The sequence below is a fragment of the Cyanistes caeruleus genome, chromosome 18 (assembly GCF_971803275.1).
Source record: "Cyanistes caeruleus chromosome 18, bCyaCae1.hap1.1, whole genome shotgun sequence".
Classification (NCBI taxonomy): Eukaryota; Metazoa; Chordata; class Aves; order Passeriformes; family Paridae; genus Cyanistes; species Cyanistes caeruleus.
In genome coordinates, this window is record NC_141718.1 from 10,675,499 (window position 1) to 10,690,618 (window position 15,120).

At 45.4% G+C, this 15,120-nt stretch overlaps 1 protein-coding gene across 17 annotated transcripts in view; it reads left to right on the forward strand.

The window, feature by feature from the left end:
- The window catches only part of LIMK2 (LIM domain kinase 2), a 34,652-nt gene that overhangs the window by 7,555 nt on the left and 11,977 nt on the right, over positions 1 to 15,120 (forward strand). For 15 of the 17 annotated variants that reach the window (XR_015277687.1, XR_015277688.1, XR_015277689.1 and 12 more), the window contains 6 exons: positions 10,159 to 10,294; positions 11,516 to 11,625; positions 11,861 to 12,049; positions 12,462 to 12,567; positions 13,897 to 14,093; positions 14,816 to 15,002. Coding sequence is in view for 9 of the 17 variants with exons in the window: in XM_086855648.1 (XP_086711774.1) it covers positions 10,159 to 10,294; positions 11,516 to 11,625; positions 11,861 to 12,049; positions 12,462 to 12,567; positions 13,897 to 14,093; positions 14,816 to 15,002 (925 nt within the window). In the remaining 8 variants the exon portion in view is untranslated. Of the gene's footprint in view, positions 1 to 73; positions 5,251 to 10,158; positions 10,295 to 11,515; positions 11,626 to 11,860; positions 12,050 to 12,461; positions 12,568 to 13,896; positions 14,094 to 14,815; positions 15,003 to 15,120 lie in introns of those variants that run through there. The other 2 variants (XR_015277690.1, XM_086855650.1) reach the window with 1 other exon arrangement.

A 15,120-nucleotide genomic window follows, 5' to 3' on the forward strand; every position in this document is an offset into this window, starting at 1 on the left:
ATCCCATATTGCAAAATAGAAGGTAATGCCTTGAATTATACTTTTAAATAAAGTATTATTACCAGTGTTTATTTTTTGTGTTTTGTGTTTTGTTTTTCTGCAGTTAATGACAAATGAAATTAAAGACAATCCCCACTTTCTGTAGGGATATTGTGTATTTGAATTGGAGTAGGATGGAATGGGAAGACCCAGACACAGCTGTATGGCTTGATCGTAAGGACATGATATTTGTAAAAATCCAGTTTTGATTATTTGAAAACCACAAATTCAGATCAAGCTTGTAGACTACATCCAGATGGAAATGGATACATAGGAAGAAAATAATTGGAAATGGTGGCAGGAATTCCTACTGTAGCAGGGTGGTTAAGCACTTTTTAGGAAGGAAGACAGCTGAGGCTCAGTTCCTTCCTAACCATGAAATAACAGAGCATGTCTAGTACTGTGGTCTATAAAATAAACCTAATTTAAGTAGCCAAGCAACACTAGCTTGCTGCAGAAATCTCAACAAAAAGCCAAAGCCAGAAAAATTGTTCACAGATCTTCAAAAGTAGCAGAAGGTGATGGATTGCTGGTGATTTCACAGTCACAGATTTAAATTATACCGTTTAGTTTATACCCAAACCAGTTAATTAAAGGCTGAAAAATCACGAGGATTTTGAAGAGCACTGGATTAGAGAGCACATGGATTAGCTATCCATGGATCAAGGGGGTGTCCTAAGCTCCAGCCTACTGAATAGAAAGACAAACACTAATTTCCCAGCTCTAGTGATTTGATTGTCTTACAAAGATGTGATTTTTCTGTACTGAATGCCATATTTTGTGTGCTGCTGAAATATTTTTTTTCTCAGCAAAATTTAGTAAATCACTTCAATTCTTTTTACATTTGGGGGCAGGGAAAAAGCAAGCCAGGCAAATTTGTATGAAGACTATATATAATTAAACCTGGTCTGGGGGTGCAGGATAAACTAAACAGATTTCTGAGGGCATTTTTATAAATCTGGTTTATGTTTTTAGTATATCTATTATCAACTTATATTTAAAGCAAGTAATTTTTGTGGCTTAGGGATGATCAAGAAATTGGTCATCTAACAATCTCCAGTGACTGTAGGATTTTGGTCTCCCAGACTGACTGCTAGCACTTCATTATCCTCAGGGTTAGAACCTTCTGTCTGCTATCTTCAGAAATCCTGTGCTGCAATTTAAATCCATTTCTTCTAGCCATTTTCATGGAAAACAAGAAAACAAGCCTTTTCCCTGCTTCTGTTATCCACGTAGCCGTCCCCTGTCAGAAAGCAGATTGTGTCTCCCATCAGTCCCTCGTACAAGGCACAAGCCTGGATTTAGTGGATTTAGCTTTTTCTCCAGACTATTTCCTTGACTTTAGATCACTTCTGTCAGTTCAATCTCTTTGGCACAGGCCTTTATTTTCCAAAAGCAGCTCCCTCCCCAAAGGACAAACGGTTGAACAGGATTTGAAGCACAAATAAAGCTGTACGCAGAGGTGTGTATTAGGAGGGATTTAAATTGTGGGATGTTTGGTACCTTGAATTTTCCTTTAGCTTTTTCACCTATGAGCACAAGGCAGGTTTATACACACAGCAGCTGAGTTTGAGAGCAGGGGAAAGAGCAGTAGTAATAAAAGGCAGCTGAATTAAGGTAGAAGCAGGAAGATAAAAATCTCCCCTTTCTTCTCCAGTTTCTCGAAGTTACAGAAAGTTAATGATAGGGGCCTCAGAGGTGAGAACTCTTCCCTAATCCTGCAGACTCCTGGGAATGTTCCTTTGGTGGTATCTTCAGCATTGAAATTCAGGAGCTCACTATCAGATTCAGGGAGAAATAGTTGCCTATTGGCATACAGATCACTATGACCCTTGAAGAGTTTACACATTCAAAGGAACAATGAAGCACTTTGCAGGTGGCCGAATTCCTCAGGGGAATCTATCGGATACAGGGCATCAATGACCAGCCCTTATATTTAAGGAGGAATGGGGCATTCCAATCCAAACTTGCTTTTGGTTGAATTGGCAGCTTGTCCTTTAGGGCACTGTTATCGAGCATTATTATTTCAAGGTAATTAGAATTACTCACACAGCCCAGAATTCGATAGGCTCTCACAGGAGTGAGGCAGGATCCTTTCCTGAGGAGCTCCTGCTCTTCACAGAGCAAAGCAGCAAGGAGGAGTTAAGGAGGAGTGAGGATGCAGTGGTGAAAGTGCCAGTCTTATTGTTGTATCTGCTGCGTTTACAGAGAAGCCACCACTTCCCAAACCCTGTATAACCCATGAAGTTTCAGTGGATTTGAATTTCCTTGGTTCGCTTCTCAGCCCGCACGCATTCAGGAGGGCTGCAGCCATCAGGCAAGAGTGGTGGGAATAAAAACTTGGTGGTGTGAGGTACTGAGAAGCATCATAATGTTGTTCATCCAAACGGTGCTGGTTTCAGGAGCTGGCTGTATTGGTTTCAGGAGCTGACTCTTGTCTTTCAACAGCAGCAAAGCACGTGTTACACATTAAGTGCCTTGGAAATACAATGAGGTGTTGGGATTGCACTGAGGTATTTGGAATGCCTCCAAGCTGCGCCCATGCTAAAGGAAAGGCTTGCTGCAAACTCTTCAGGCATCAAGCAGATTCCTCTTCCCTCAATCCCACACATATGGAAGTGTCAGTCTGTGCCAGGATGAGTTTGTGTATCTTAGGGCTGAGCAACACATCTGTCTGCAGATACACTACTGAGCAGCACGGGATGTGTGGCAGAGTGCAGAGAGGCTGCCCAGCTCCTGCTCCAGGTATTCATCACTGGAATAGCACAACAGCTGTGTGATTCATTTCTGTGGGCATAAATCTGTAATGGCTGAGACTCAGTGAGAAATATCATGTAAGTCATTGTCAAGGTTTTTAATGTGTTCCTTTTCAGTTGTTAGCTATAGTCTTTCTGGCAAAAGTTACTGTGCAGTTCTACACCATAATGAGGAAAAAAAGCTCCCCCTGTGATGACTATCAGTAGTGGAAATGCTGTCAGCATTTACAGGAGAGAAGTTGCTGATGGCTGACTTGGTGAAAAAGAAATTTACTCCCATGCATTTTGGCCCCCAGAGATGGTATCAGTAAAATTACAAAATGTCCCCCCCCCCCTCCCCACACACACCTGTTATCAACATTTTTGAAGTACAGTCATTCTGGCAGGAATTCAGATCTAGAATGTACGAACACATTAACACCTTTTCCAGAGCCCTTTTATCAGAGACATTGTGTTCTCAAATAGGTCATAGAGACAACAGAAAAAGCAAGAAGTAACAAGACATTTCTGTGTAGCCAAAGTAACTTACTGGCTGCTGCTGCTGGGCCTTGCTGCAGAAGTAAAATCATTTTGATAAGAAATTTCCTGTTTAAATAGTCATAATTTGACTATGTGTCCTTTGGCTTTAAGGAAGTCTTAAAATCCTTTCCTAGTTGCTTAGCTGTCTGGGTGGTTTTTATTACTTTGATGTTCGCCTTTATCTACTGGCTTCATTCACAGACTAGCTGGCTGTTTATCACATCTGTGGATCAAATCTTCAAAGGTTTTGTCTGAAGAGTTGGATTTATGAGGTCACATGGAATGCCCCTCGGAGGGCGTTGAGCCCATGGCAGCAGGATTGATGGGAAAGGCTTTTGTGTGTAGGTGCTGGGGCTGCTCGGAGGTGAGGTGCTGATAGCCAGGGAAGCGCAGGATTGCGAGCGCTGGCCCCTTTTCTGCACGCAACATCCAGAGCATGTGGGAGAGCAGAGCGCATTCCTAGACACAGACTCACCGTGTTGCTGCTTCCAGTAGAGCTGTGTGAAATGTCAGAGGGAATTAGACCCGTGCTGGATCTGACAAGCACATTGGGCTCTGCAGCATTAGGCTTCACTGTACTTTTACAGCCAAGCTTATCAACTACACTGAATGGGGAAAATGGAGATTTTTTTTTATTTTTTTTTCCCCTTCAGAAAGTTGGCTGCTTATTAAAAATTAAATGGAAAAAAAAAAAAAAGTTAAAGAAAGGAGAAAAAAAGAGCACAAAAAGCTGCCTATGTTTCTGCATACTTCAACAGCAAGCAGCAGCTGTCAAATCTGCAGCCAAGACTGCCTTGTTCCAGCCCCTGGGACAGTGTGCCAGCTGAGACGAGCATCTCCAGGAAAAGCACATTACAGTGCTCTTGCCTCTGGAACAGAGCATGGTTTTCAGGCTGTGTTCAGGCATGCCAGGCTTTGCTGACTGTACAAAAATGGGCGGGCTTGGTGCAGCAGCATGTGCTTGTTGCATTTTTGAGTGTCTTGCAAGCAGCTTTAGCTGATTAGGTCACTAGAGATCATGCTTGGCTTCAGAGAAGCACAGTGATACAACTGCATGTGCTGTGAGCTGGAGAGAGTACTCTATGCTGATTTGTATTTCCCAGCTTCCATTCAGGAAATGAGGATTGAGTTAAAGGATTGTAATGATCTCTCAAAACAGTATTGGAAAGAAAGCAGTTTTTTCTTGGATGAAGCACATTGTGAGTTACCTCCTGCAGCAGGGTGAACAGATTGTAGGTGCAGGGTGAAGGCAGGGTAACCCCACTCGCTGTGAAGGGTTTAGGAATGTATATTGTTAATTTGATATACTTGGAGAGGCGGCTCTTTGCTCCATTAGAACGCGCGCCTGCTGCAAAGACAAGTTTCACGTGTGTGTGCTTATATTCTTTGGCCAAAGCTGCTCTCTTTCAGCACTAGATACACAGCCCCTCTTTGGGTCAGAGCTCCACCCCTGTGAAGGAGCAGAGCCTGCTGAGGCTCTGCAGCCGCCGCTGTCCGCCTGCCATGGCTCCTCCTCCCCTCCCACCCTTGGGTGGAACCAGAGAAGGGAAAACTTGCCAGTGGTGAGCAGGCGGCAGAGCTCGCACAACTACTGCAGCAGCATGTCCCACTAGCCCTGTTAGCAGTGATTCTGGCCTTCCCGAGGTGCTGCTGCTGCTGCTGAGTGCAGGAAAAGATGGTTATAGCGATGGGAGCCAGGAAAAATCTGAAAAGGAATGAGCAGCCGAGAAACCTGGCATTCCTTGAGCAGCTTCAAAGGGAGGTGAAGTATCTGAATCAGCGCAAGAGTAAATGAGCACTGGCTGCTGCCATGTTGGCAGAACAGAGCTGTTCAGAGGCTGTTGGACAAGTTTGTGGCTGATCCGGTTTATCCAGTGTTGAAGATGGGAAGTTACTTGTCTGCTCCAGCTTACTTCGCTCCCAAGGATCCCTTTCGGTAAGTCTTGCACAGGATTAGCTCTGGGGCTCCGGAATGTGGTTCCCCCCTGCGATGCCATCCCAGGCAGTCAGTGTGTGAGGCTGGAGGAATGAGGTGCTCGTGTGCCAGGAACAGCCAGCCTCAAACTGGGATCCCACATTGCTCTGAGGGGGTGACAGGGAATATTCCTGTTGCCAGTCCCTTCCCAGCTCCCTGGTTCGAGGGAACGGCTCCAGTGTGTGCACAGCCAGGCAGGCTCCCTTCCAGAGAGCCCTCCATGTGCACTGTACCCTGTGCCCCTGTGCTTTGCTCACCAGCAGAGGAATGAGATTAATGTGGCTGCTGCTGCTTCTCTTGCAAAGCTCCTTGTGACTGGGTGAGGTGAGGTGCTGCTCTGGGAGTTCAGGAAGGTGATGTAATCTCCAGCAAGGCAGCACATAATCCTGTTTAAGAAATCAGGCACTTTGCAGGTAACTAGAGATGGGCAGCACACTTCCCTTACATGGAAAGGATTCTTCTGTGGTATTTTGGTAAATTCAACTTTTAATCGGTTTTGGTCCAATTGAACAAATGAGAATCGAGAAAGGCGATAGTTCCAGAACAACACTTTGCATTGCATCTCCACAGTGAGAAAAGTCAGCGGGGCTGAACACAGCCAGGCTGCTGATTGACACTGATGTGCTGATTAGGTGGATGGATGAGGAAAGAAAGGCACAGCTTGCACTTTCATTGTCTCCCTCCTATCCCCTCTGCTCGGATTTGCTTATTATTGATCCTGTCCTGCAAACACTTTTGTACTGGTCTGGGAGTAAGGAGCCTATTGGTAAAACAGTCTGGGATAGGAGTAAATACTACTGCATGGCTGCTGAGCTTCTTTAGGCAGCTTTCTGAAACAGCAGCTGCTTTCAGAAGAAGGAAAGTGAGCAGACGCTCATTATTTGTAGTATGTGTAGGATATTATGCTAAGCCATGGATACACCTTCTCCTGAGTGTGTGGAAATGGCTTTGCATAGTCAGAGCTGAGGCACTCTGTCTTTCTAGTAGTCTGTTTCTCACATCTGTTCTTCCTTGTCTGGTGTCTCTTACGTAGCCAGTGCACACACTGCTGCTAAGCCCTGTGAGTAAGCCTCTGGGTGAGCTACAGGCTGGGCCAGTGCTTTATTCTGCAGCTCTGGGACTGTCCTCTCCCTGCCCTGCCTGCAGAATTGGAACCACGGCTCCCCTGAGCCTGGCCAGCAGTAACTGATCTTGCCTGACAGTGTGTGTGAGGGGGGCATTTTGTTAATGAGCCCTTCATGAAGGGATCTGTCTCTTCAGTGCCAGGGAAGGCTTTGCTTCCGTGAAGGTATTGGCTTTCATTTAGCTGTAAAAGAGATGCCACCAGGCACCGGTGCTGCTTTTCAGCTGAAACTAGGCTGGTTATCTGTTGTGACCTGATCCTCCCACCACCCCCCACAAAACCAAGAGTCCATGGAGCAGTGATTTGTGAGCTCTATCTGCACTTGCTGTGCTTCAGAGCACGAGGGCTGAGCTCTGCACCCAGATGCTGCCAGCAGTTCCTGGAGGATGGCTGTGGGAGGCAGATTAATTTATTCTGTATAGCCAAAGCTGGGAAGTGAAGGATTATAATGTCTGTTCTGTATAATCAGAGCAGGGTTCTGTAGCTCTGAAAATGGTGCCTGTGCAGCAAGGGGAAACACGTCAGGTATGGCTGTTACCCATCCTCCATGAAACTTGATTACCATTGTTTGCTACTCTGTAATAAGAATAGCAAACAATCTAGGAGAAGATTAGTGGTTTCTAATCTATAAAAGATAGAGTAGCATGGCATACTCCTTTCTTTTGGTTGTGGTGACTGGCAAAGGTTAGCTTCCTTAATACTTGTAGCAGTAATTGCATTCCTGTCTCAGCTGATGTGAACCTTGGTGCAAGGGCACAGCTCCACTGAGGAGGGAGAGGAAGAAATGGCAACTCTTGTATCTTCTGGGATAAAATTCTGACATATCTCTTCAATGAGACCCTTGTGGAATAATCATGTGATGCTTTTATCATTTGGTGAAGGCATTGAAGCCATACCTGTGTGCTGTCAGCCAGTTTCCCACACCTGCCATATCTAAGCCTTTCCAAGGTTACAGCTTGCATGGTAAGTAACAAAGGTGCTGCTTGGCAGCATGGGCTGCAGCCGTGTCCTGTTCCTGGCAGGGATTAAGGGAGCAGCCAGTTAGACCCATTCCAGCATCCAGGCTCTCCAGGGCTGCTTGCTCTGTTCCTGTTGCCTCATTGCCCAGGGTGGGGTTCTGAGCCTTAAGCTGCAAACTTGTCCTGCCCAGATTTGTTTAATTACATAGCAGAGAACTGACTGCTTGCTGGCTCCACCTCCTCACCTTCATTTTGCTATGGGTGTGTTCCAAATTAGATACCGGTGCTTATTTCCGGATGGAAGCAAACTTAACTAAGTGCAATAAGGTTGAATCAAACCATTTAGTACTAGAGGAAGGGTAAAGGGAAAACAAATGCACATGATCCCGTGGAGACCACCTAAACAGAATTGCAGTTTGTACTGCTTTTGCAGAAATTTTACATTTACTTAAGGAGAAAAAGGAAGGGGTTGAAGGTAAAACTGAAGAGGAGTGAGAAGGGGAAGGTGATGTGCTTAAAAATAAATAAGTGACCCACCTCCGTGGAGAGAACATAGAAAGTCAAGTCCTGAAATCCTGGTGAAGCAGTCTCCAGCATTGCTGTCTGCATCCCAAGTGCAGGTCTGGTCACAGCTCCCTGTTTGAAGATGTAATCACTCCTGGAGCACACACACTGGTACAGGCATGCATGGAGGAGTTGGATAAGTCTGAGGGATCCCATTTGCCCAAGCTGAGCCAGATGTTCCTGCCACAAAATGATAGAAATCTTTGCTGTTAGTCTCCACTTGCTCTTTTTTCCCTCCCACTCACCTATTTGCTCATTCAGCATGGGGTATTTACTGCAAATGGAAGCCAAAGGCCAGTGGTTTAAGGCAGAATGCACTGGGATGCCCTCTGGGTCTCTTGCATACCAGGAGCAGGGTGTAACCATGACAGTGCCCCCAGGCTGGGGCTCTAGTGATGTATGTACCATGTACAGCAGTCTTAAATTACTGTTACCTCTGCTTCACACAAAATTGGCAGGGCCTGTTGCATATGCTGGAGTTCTTTCCCATCACTTGGAGGGGGGACAGGATTTGATGCTCCTCAGCTGGGAAAACAAGCACTGTAGAAGCCAAATACATTTTAAGGAGCAATCTTCCTGAGGGGAGGGTACAGCACTGAATTCTCCATGAGGTTTTCCCTAAAGCTGCTTACAAGCAGCTTTACCTTGTTGCTTTGCAATCTCTTGAGATGGAGCAAATAACTCTCTCTGTGCTGTCTTGGAGCACGACCAGCCTCACGTCTCATCACACTCATTGCAAGCTGCTGGAGTTTACAAGGACTGGCTTTGGCACAAATAAGTTTTCAGGAAGCTCGTGAGAGGTGAAGTCAGCTGTGGCTCTCATCTTAGCCCTGGGAGCATGTGAAAAGTGCTCCTCCAGTGCCACTGGCAGACTCCAGCACACTGGGTGCTGAGGGAGGGACACCCACCTGAACCCCCATCCCACTGCTGTGGCTCCCCTCAGAAACTGAGACAGGTGGTGGGGTAGGGCACAGAAGAAAATCTTCTCACATTTGGGAAGACATTGTACCGATGACAGCATTGATCCTCGAGGTGTTTGTTTGAACCAGTTATTGGTGACTAACCTGCTTTGGATTGTGTGCTCAGAAATGGCCAGTGCCAGACTTATTTTCCTTTTAAAGTCTGAGAACATGCTGCCCAGGGCTAATGGAATAATCCTTACTGATGCAACTCCTGTCTGTGCCTTATCTCTCCAGTAAGTCACACCTCCATGCTGCTGAAGTTAAACTCCCTTGCCCAGTGCATCTTGCTGAGGCAGGTTTATTTTGTATTCAGCAAGCCTGGGTTCTGCTTGTGATTTGCTAAAAAGGTATCTGCAGTAGAATTGCTGCATTTTTTTCCTTGATTTTTTTTTTTTTTGAGGGGGGAGGTTTGTTTCTTGAAAGGCTGTAGACAGACAATTAATAATGGTTTCTTGTAGAAATAGAGGCTGAGAGGTGAAGAATTTGGGGATTCTCTTCATGAAATCAAAGAATTCGTTTTATTGAGGGTTTTTTTGGTGGGTTGCTTGTTTATTTTTTCATGCATTGTGATCAGCAGAAGGGAGAGCAATCGGCTGGGAGAGGTGGATTTTCATCACAGTTAATTGGTGGATGCAGTAAGTATTTGGATCTCAGGGGATGAACTGCTTTGAAAACTCCCTCAAATGCAGAGCATTGCAGTTTACCTTTTGGGAGAGGCCTTGGTACAGAACAATAGAAAAGCCTTCCAGACAGGTTGGGTCAAACCTGGCTTTGCATTTCAAAGGGAAGTGGATCCTGCCTCTCTGTCCCACTTCCTAAACTGGCTTGAGGAGACAGGTGCTCTGGCATAAGGGTGATGCTATAGAAACACTAAGCAGAAACAGAGCAGAGCTTTCACTGTGCTGGGCAGCTTTGCAGCTGGAAACTTGCATCCAGAAAGAGGGAGAAAGCAGAGGAGTAAAATTTACAAAGCAAAATTTATAAACCCACTGATGTGTTTCAATGTGTGGGATTTGTTTTAAACCTTGGAAGCTTCTTTTTCTTTATACTGGTTGAATCCACCTCTCCTTACAAACCTTGGGTTTGGTGCTAATTTTCAGTTCAAAGAGCACTGGGAAGTGGAAGGGTTTATTACATCCATAACTGGCAGACCTACCTGGTGGTGAGCTGCTGCTGAATGTCTGGTGTTCTCCATGCAGGAAAGGACTGTTGATTTGTGACTTGTTGCCTACTGGAACTTTGTTCCTTTGTTTCCTTCAAGGTGCTCTGAATGCCAGGATCCCCTCACTAACTGGTACTATGAGAAGGATGGGAAGCTGTACTGTCACAAAGACTACTGGGGGAAGTTTGGGGAATCTTGCCATGGCTGCTCTCTGCTGATGACTGGACCTGTGATGGTAAAGACTTTGAAGTACTCCTGCCTGGAGGCAGGACGTGCCTGCCTCCATCTCCTCAAATTAGTTGGGTGTTATCTTAGGTATTCAGATAGCCAAATAAACTGAGGGGAATAATCTCCTTGTTACTCTAATCTCTAATCAAAGATTAGAAATGAAGCTTCTTTGTGCAACTTCTAGATAAAAATTAATTTTGAATGGGGGTAGCTATTAAAGGAAGGGGATCTGAAGCATATCAACAAATCAAGTGCTGAAAAGTACAGAGCTGAGAAGCAGAAAGGTGATTCAGGGGACATCTGTTCAGTTTCTGGAGCACAGTGCCTCAGTGTCTCAAGGGGGGATTTTCCACTGCACTGTGGAGTCAAAGCTCTGGGCTCAGGATAAGCTGTGGGAAAGTTGCCATCCAAGTCCCACCTGTGCTTTTTCAAGCTGATGGGGTCTTGAAGCAGTGTTAGCCCCAAGTGCACTGAACTCTTCCTGCACAATATGGGCTCACCTAAATGTTCCCCTCCTGCCAAAGCCTTGCAAATATTTAAACTTTAAAACTGCCAAGTATGAAACAAAACCATTATTTTTCTAGAGTCTAAATAAAAACCAGGATGGTACTCAGTAATATGATTGCTAACTCAAAAGGAAATACTGAGAAATGTGCAGACTATTTCTCATTGCCTGCAAAAGTCTTTGCATAATAATGTAACTAAAGGAAATTCTCATAAGGAAAATAGAAGAACAGACCAATTAATAAAAATATTCTTTAAAGATATTTTTTGTCTCAGTTTGCACTTTTTTTTTTCTGGCAGCTGGCTGGTTCAATATCTGAATTTGTGCACTGTCTGCCAAAAAAAAAGCCCTTTCAGCTTTATTAATTCAGGCGTAACATTAGTTATCTTGCCAAGAGCAACTGAACAGGAAGGTTTAATACCTTGTTTACTAGTCTGCAGCAGACTATCGACTATTTTTGATAGCTGAGCAGCTGCCAAATATAGCAGAGGTTCCTGGGACATGAGATTTGCTTAGAGTGTTGATGTGTTTATTTTGGAGTTCTGCAAACAAGGTGCCATGGATGCGGCTCAGGAAAGATAGAATGGACTAATAGAACTCTCCAGTTCAAAACTGCCACTTGCCTCAGAGATATGAATGAGCACATTAACTGCAGAGGAAAGCAGGAGCTGCATCTGCTGATGGGTTTTGGCCCTCCTAAGCTACTCCCTTTTCTGTCTGTAGGTGGCTGGTGAATACAAGTATCACCCCGAGTGCTTTGCTTGTATGAGCTGCAAAGTGATCATCGAAGATGGAGACACTTATGCACTGGTGCAACATTCCACTCTCTACTGGTAAGAGGAGCTGCACTTTGCCACAGAGCTGCTTTTTGCAGAGTGTAAGCCGAGTTCAGCTGGCTCAGAGTGGTTCAGCCGAATGCTACTCTGAGGAATGCCAGGAAGCTGCCTTTGAGGGAGGGAGGAAGGAGTGCTGCAAACATTAAAACTATGGCTTGTGGTCAGTGAGAGAACTCAGACGTGTGAGTTTGGCAGGGAGGGATGCCATAATGACTTTCTTCACTTCTTCCAGTGGAAAATGCCATAACCAGATTGTGCTGACACCGATGATAGAAAAGCACTCCACTGAGTCTCTGCGTGAGCAGCTGCCTTATACGCTGACCCTCATCTCCATGCCAGCAGCCACAGATGGCAAGAGGGGGTTCTCTGTGTCTGTCGAAGGCGGCTGCTCCAGCTATGCCACTGGTGTCCAGGTGAAAGAGTGAGTATGAGTACGACCAGATCTTGTACGTATCTGTACGTGTCTGTGCAGAGGGAGCTGGTAAAAATCCTGCAGCACTGTTGTCCTGAGGGAATCTTGGCATTACAGGGACGTAGGTTGGCTAATTTGTGTTTGGTCTTCATTTCAGTCTTGTGACAACCTTAACTGATAATTGTATCTCTCAGTGCTGTTTCCTTCAGTGAACACAAAACATTTGGATTGAAATTTTACCACTGGTGATATGGAAAGCTCTCTCCAAACCAGCTCAGACCTAAGCACTTGGTCTGATGGTAGCTCCCTGTGTTGGTAGATTAGCATTGTTTGATTTCAAAATGCCAGCATGAAGGGGAGAATATTTTTGATAATTTTGGCTAAACTGACTTCACATACAGACTGTAAATCCCATATTTAGAGTTAACAGGATGCACATCAGCCCAGATGTCCGAAACGCCATCCACCCTGCAGATCGTATCCTGGAGATCAATGGAGCTCCTATTCGCACGTTACAGGTGGAGGAGGTGGGTAGAGTTCTGTTCTGAAGCCTCCTTCTCCTCTGCCTTCCTACATCTCCTCTTTCCAGACACTGTTCTCCCACCCTACACACAGTGTGTGTACACCACTAGTACTCATGCTGACAGGAGGAATAAACATGAAGGCAAGCTTTGCCTTCCAGCTGGAGAGGAAAATGTAACAGATGGAAATGCAATTAGGATTCAGACCTGATTTTGTGGCATTCAAATGTGAAGGGAGCTACTAAGAAAAGTCTAGGGCTGTGACAGAGGACAGAGAGGCTGTGAAGACTTTCCCATGTACTGCTGGTGAAGTACACAGTTCTGATCCTTTTAGAGGTACTGCTAATACACAAGGGCCCAGCTGATCCTAGGGACATTTCCCATTGCAAAAAACCTATTTGCTGTCTGTATTTACAAGTAGATGCTTTCTACACATATCAGGTGATGCTGCAAGTGTGTAAGGGGGGCACCATTACCTTCACTTCCCAAGGGTTTTATTTACTGTGTGTGCTGAAGAGAACACGAGGAGTGCAAGGCATCTCTCAGATAAAATGTCCATGTAGCTTTTGCAAAGCTGTTTTTTGTAGCACTGTTCAAGGTGGAAACTTGTGTAGTTTTTGAACACTACTCAGAAAAAGAGAAGTATTTAATAGAGTCATAAAATACCAGACTGGAAAGCACCTCAAGGATCATCTGGTCTAATCTTTCTTTGCAAAAGCACTATCTAGAGCACTATGTCCAGCTGAAACATAAATGTGTCCAGTGTTGGGGAATCCATTACTTTGCTGTGGAGATTATTCCAAGGGCTGATTGTTTTTTGTAAAAAACTGTCTTTGTGTCTACCTGGAATTTTTCCAGGATTAATTTGTACCCGTTACCCCTTGTATTTTTCATGTAACTCCTTGTAAAAAGGGAGTCTCCATGTTCTTTGTAGCTACTCTTTAAATACTGGAACATGGTGATAAGGTGTCCCCTAAACCTTCTCAAGGCTGAACACACCCACTTATCTCAGCCTTTCCTCACGTGGCAGCTTCACAGCACTTCAGTCATCTTTGTGGCCCCACTCTGGACCCTCTCCAGCCTGTTCACATCTTTATTATATAGGTTACTTGTAGCTGACCAGAAAGAAGTATTGGATAGCATAAGGAACTTGTGTGTTGCCAGCCTGATTTATCTGGTAGACAGTTGTGGTGCACACAACTAAACCACAGCTATGGAATGATCTCACTGAACTCTTTCCTCTGATTCCTGAGGGGCATTCCCTTTGTCTCCTCTGTCTCCTGTCGTTTGCATTCCTCCTGCCTGCTGCTATCCTGCCCTTTGGTTTGATTTCAGGTGGAGGAACTGATTCGCAAGACAAGCCAGACCCTTCAGCTGCTGATAGAGCACGACCCTGTGTCGCAGCGCTTGGACAGGCTTCGCTTGGACTCGCGTCTTCCCACGCACATAAAGACACCCATGTCCCCACGCTCCCTGTCTCCACTGGACATCAAGGAGAACCTGGAAGGAACACTCCGACGACGCTCCCTCAGGTAAAGGCTTGGAAGCACCGCCCCTGCCCTGTCTCTCCTTTGCCCTGTGCTCCCTGGCTGGGCAGCTTAGGCCTTGTGATCGCAGGGACTGTGGGGACACGGCTTGTCTCTGACGTGAGCCGTGGTGTAAACCACTGGAGAAGTCATGGAGAGCTTTGGATTCTGCTGTTGATGTATACTCTCTCTCCATTCCCTTTCAGGATGACAGACTTTCCTTAGTAAAAAATAAGGAGCTCTACTGTTAACAGAGAGAAGCTACTAAGTTTCATAGTCATAAAATGTAAAGGTCATGTTTTTACCAGCCTTAGATAACTGGGGAAGAACGTGTCCTTAAGGAGAATCTGGCTGAAACCTGGGACTTGGGAAAGTCTTTCTAAGAGTGAAGCACTCAGTTGCTCATTCAGTCTTTTACCAGTACTTTGTTTAGAGATAACAAGTGATGTGTCTTCACAGTTTCCTCCTCCTGTTCACAGAGCTGCACCTCAACTGCCAGTGCAGGAGAGGTGGTTGTTGTTGTTATTGCTATTGCTAGGCAGCTCTGAATTGAAAGCTGCTCTGGATTCATAAGGAGTTTTCACAGTGCTGGGAGAGCATCTGGCTTTGGAGATAGTAAAAGCACTGGAGCACATTAGAAACTGGTCCCTTAGCAGTGAATGGTGGGATATGCTGGACCAAAGGTTACCCAGCAGCTTCCCTGATCTTCCTGTCATCCTTGTTTCCAGGCGAAGTAACAGCATTTCTAAGTCTCCTGGCCCCAGCTCTCCAAAGGAACCGCTTCTCCTGAGCCGTGACATCAGTCGTTCTGAATCCCTGCGCTCCTCTTCCAGCTGCTCCCAGCAAATATTCCGGCCCTGTGACCTGATTCATGGTGAAGTTCTAGGAAAAGGATTTTTTGGACAAGCAATCAAGGTAAGGGAGGTCCTCAAACATTCATCAATTACTTTGAGTACTGCAATCTCTGTCTGTCTTGGCATCCTTACCACAGTCTCGGTGGTTTTGCCTTGCCAATAGTGATTGGATCTTTCCT